General features: G+C 48.9%; 1 protein-coding gene across 1 annotated transcript; it reads left to right on the forward strand.

The window, feature by feature from the left end:
- Positions 1-85: 85 nt before the first annotated feature.
- SOCS2 (suppressor of cytokine signaling 2) lies at positions 86-1,701 on the forward strand (the record flags this gene model as incomplete). The annotated part of the gene is made up of 1 exon (XM_010711909.2): positions 86-1,701. A coding segment is annotated over one exon (621 nt), but the record flags the coding sequence as incomplete, so codon positions are not given.
- Positions 1,702-3,218: the final 1,517 nt, after the last annotated feature.

Raw genomic sequence — 3,218 nt, forward strand, 5'->3', positions numbered from 1 at the left:
CACGGGGCGCGGGTGGGGGTGCGGGGGCCGTGCGCGCACCGTCTGGGAACAGCCGCCGGCCCGAGGGGCGCGATAAAAGGAAACGCGTCGTAAGGCAAATTATTTTCTATGGCAAATAAAACTTTATGATGCCTGCAGGACTCCAGCTTGCGAGCAGCACAAGAAGTGGGTTAGTGCAGATCCGTCGGGCGAGGAGCAGGCTGTTAAACAGACAGCCGGCAGCAAATCGATCTGTGCTTTCTCCCCTTCTTTACCAGGGTGGTACTGGGGCAACATGAGTGTTGCCGAAGCCAAGGAGAGGTTGCAGGATGCCCCCGAAGGGACTTTTTTGGTTAGGGACAGTTCGCATTCCGAGTATCTGCTGACCATCTCAGTCAAAACCTCGGCGGGACCGACCAACCTGCGCATTGAGTACCAGGACGGCAAGTTCAGGCTGGACTCCATCACCTGCGTCAGATCGAGGCTCAAGCAGTTCAACAGTGTCGTGCACTTGATCGAGTACTACGTTCTGATGTGCAAGGACAGAACCGAAACGCCTTCGAATGGGACGGTCCACCTCTACTTGAACAAACCCCTGTACACATCAGCCCCGTCTCTGCAACACCGCTGCAGAATAACTATAAACAAATGTACCAACCAGATCTGGGAGCTGCCGTTGCCAACAAGGCTAAAAGAGTACTTGAAAGAGTACCGGTACCAGGTATAAATGTCTTTTCTAAATGCCTCTAACGTAGAGTAAGTTTTAAATGCAATTCTTAAAATCAGCCAAAGAACTGAGTAACCAGTTTTACAACTCAGTGTGGAATTCACTATCAAAACAGTGGCAGTTCTGGGGGAAAGGTTTTTATTTCAGATGCCACAAAGGGAGACTTTATGTAGAATTATCCCCGCTTGTATCCCTGAGGTTGGACAAGGTGACACGCTGTCCCTGCAGGGGGAGCGGAGCCAGGAGGCTGTCTGTATGGCATTGCTTTGTCAGTGGCATAATGTACCGCATAAGGACAGAACGCTGACTGAGCGGGACAGGGAGAGGCTGTCAGAGATGTACAGGAGTGCACGAGGAGCTCAGCTGTCTAATTCTGAGATTCATGTGGTGCCGGTGTTCGTACAATCCTGAAAGTTTAATTGGATCGCACTGTGATAATCTTGCCAAAGTTATGCAACTAATCAAATCCAGTCAAAAGAGTGATCATCTATTCAGTTTTTATTGAACTCTGATTTTTGTGCTTTTCTGAAGGAAAGGTGTACTGTAAGCAGTTTCAAACCTTGTTTTTCAAAGTTCTCTAAAAGTTGATGTTAAGGAGCAATGCCACATCTTTCATAGGAACCCAGTATGTTGCTGATTATACCAGATTGGTATCCCAGAATCTTTGTTAACATGTTAACATCTTCCCGGTGGTGAATATATCCATGTTGTTACTATTAAGCCTCTTTTGGTTGAGGCTTTAGGACTCCACGCTGCAGAGCTGCAGCCGGTTAGTTCCAATGTCAGAACATGGATATCAGCAGATACAGCTGTCTTCTACAGTGTAGAATGTTTTCTTCAGCTTGTTTCCCAAAATATGGGGAAATTTGGTATTTTTTTTTTTTTTGAGGGGAATGGTTTTTGTGGTTTTGTTTTGTTTTATTTTGTTTTTCTTCTAATTCACGGTTGTAGCTCTCAGACTATTACTCAATAAAATCAATCAGATTGCACATCTATCTTCATCTCTGTATGTATGGATTTGCTACTCTTCAGGAAAGATTGACATTAAGAACCCCTAGCATTTCCCAACTAATACCTACATAAGTGGACACGTATCAGTGATGATAAGTACCCTCGCTTTGCCTTTGTGGTGCTGCTCACAGGTACAGCTGCCTGGTGTTCAGATTACTGCCTTATAAGCAGCCTGCTGAATTCCTACAGTTAATTAAGTTGAATATTAGCGTAGGACTTTGTGTGTTACGGCAGCCCTCCAAATGGAAAGATGGGGCTAAGACCCTCAGTATCCCTTCCTCTCTCTAAATGTAAAGCATTTAACAGAAGAAACATTCCAATCTGGGAGTAATATGAGAGCAGTGAAGAGGGAAACTAGCGCATAGATTCATTCTCATTAACAGTTTCACGGTTTTAACTCTTTTCCTAGCTTACCTTAATTAAAGCAAAAAGACTTGTGTTTGAACAAGGAGAGTTGTCAAGACTTGCTGCAGACTAGCCCTGCCCAGGCTGAAACAGAAACAACAGAAAACAACTTTGTTTTCCCTGTGCTTTAGCTGCTCCGCAGCGCTACTGAGCATAACTGAGTAAATGAGGGGGAACTGACCAGCTCATGGCATTGCACCCAGACTTCTCATGCCAGGCACTGTGATTCCAACAAACACATGGGCATGGGAGGCCAGCAAGGCTGAGAGGATGTTCCCTGAGCACCACAAGTGCTCGGCGTGCCGTTGTTCCCTCTGTGGAAAGGTGACTTTTCTCCCTCACTCAGCTTGCATTCTCTGCCCGAATTTCATGTAGAGATGGGCTGGGGGCAGTCTTCTCCTGGAAAACAAAACAAAAGATTTTGTTACGTAATTTTTTTCCCCATGCCCTGCCAAGATGCAGCAGTGTTGGAAGGCTTCCACCCTCTGCGTCCCACCCCAGCAGAACTGTGGCACGGCAGGGACGTATCACTGCGACCTGCCTGCCCTGTCCTTGTCACCTGGCTGACTGGCACATGCCACCTCGGCACGAGGAGCAACTCCTGTGGTCAGCAGGAACACTTCTCATTCCAGTAAATGTGCATTTTTACAGCTCTTGCCTAACCCTAGCCCAGAGCTGAGGTGGTTGCTGTATGGAATAAGCAGCCCCTGTCAGGGTGAGGAAATGTCCTGGCCCACTGCCATGCTCACTGCCCGTTCATGGGCACACACCGCCAAGATGGCGCCCGCCACGGCACTGTGGGACTCAGTGTGAGCACGGTGCATTCAGCACCCTTAAAACGGATTCCCTCTGGACAGCCCCTGGCTTAGGGATCTGAAACAGAGAGCAGCACTGCTGAGAGAGGCTAGTGGGGTGGGGGGGACAGTGGGGGGCAGCTGGAAGGGCCTGGTGCCCGCTGCCAGCCGTGGAAGCCTGCCAGGCCCTGCCCTGTCCTGCCCAGCGATGCCAAGCTGAGGCATGAGAGAACAGAGGCTGTGCAGACCTCGGGTGTTCAGCACCTCTCCACGAGGCACATGGGCTGAGGGCGAGGGGTGAA

The sequence above is a fragment of the Meleagris gallopavo genome, chromosome 1 (genome assembly GCF_000146605.3).
Source record: "Meleagris gallopavo isolate NT-WF06-2002-E0010 breed Aviagen turkey brand Nicholas breeding stock chromosome 1, Turkey_5.1, whole genome shotgun sequence".
Taxonomy (NCBI): Eukaryota; Metazoa; Chordata; class Aves; order Galliformes; family Phasianidae; genus Meleagris; species Meleagris gallopavo.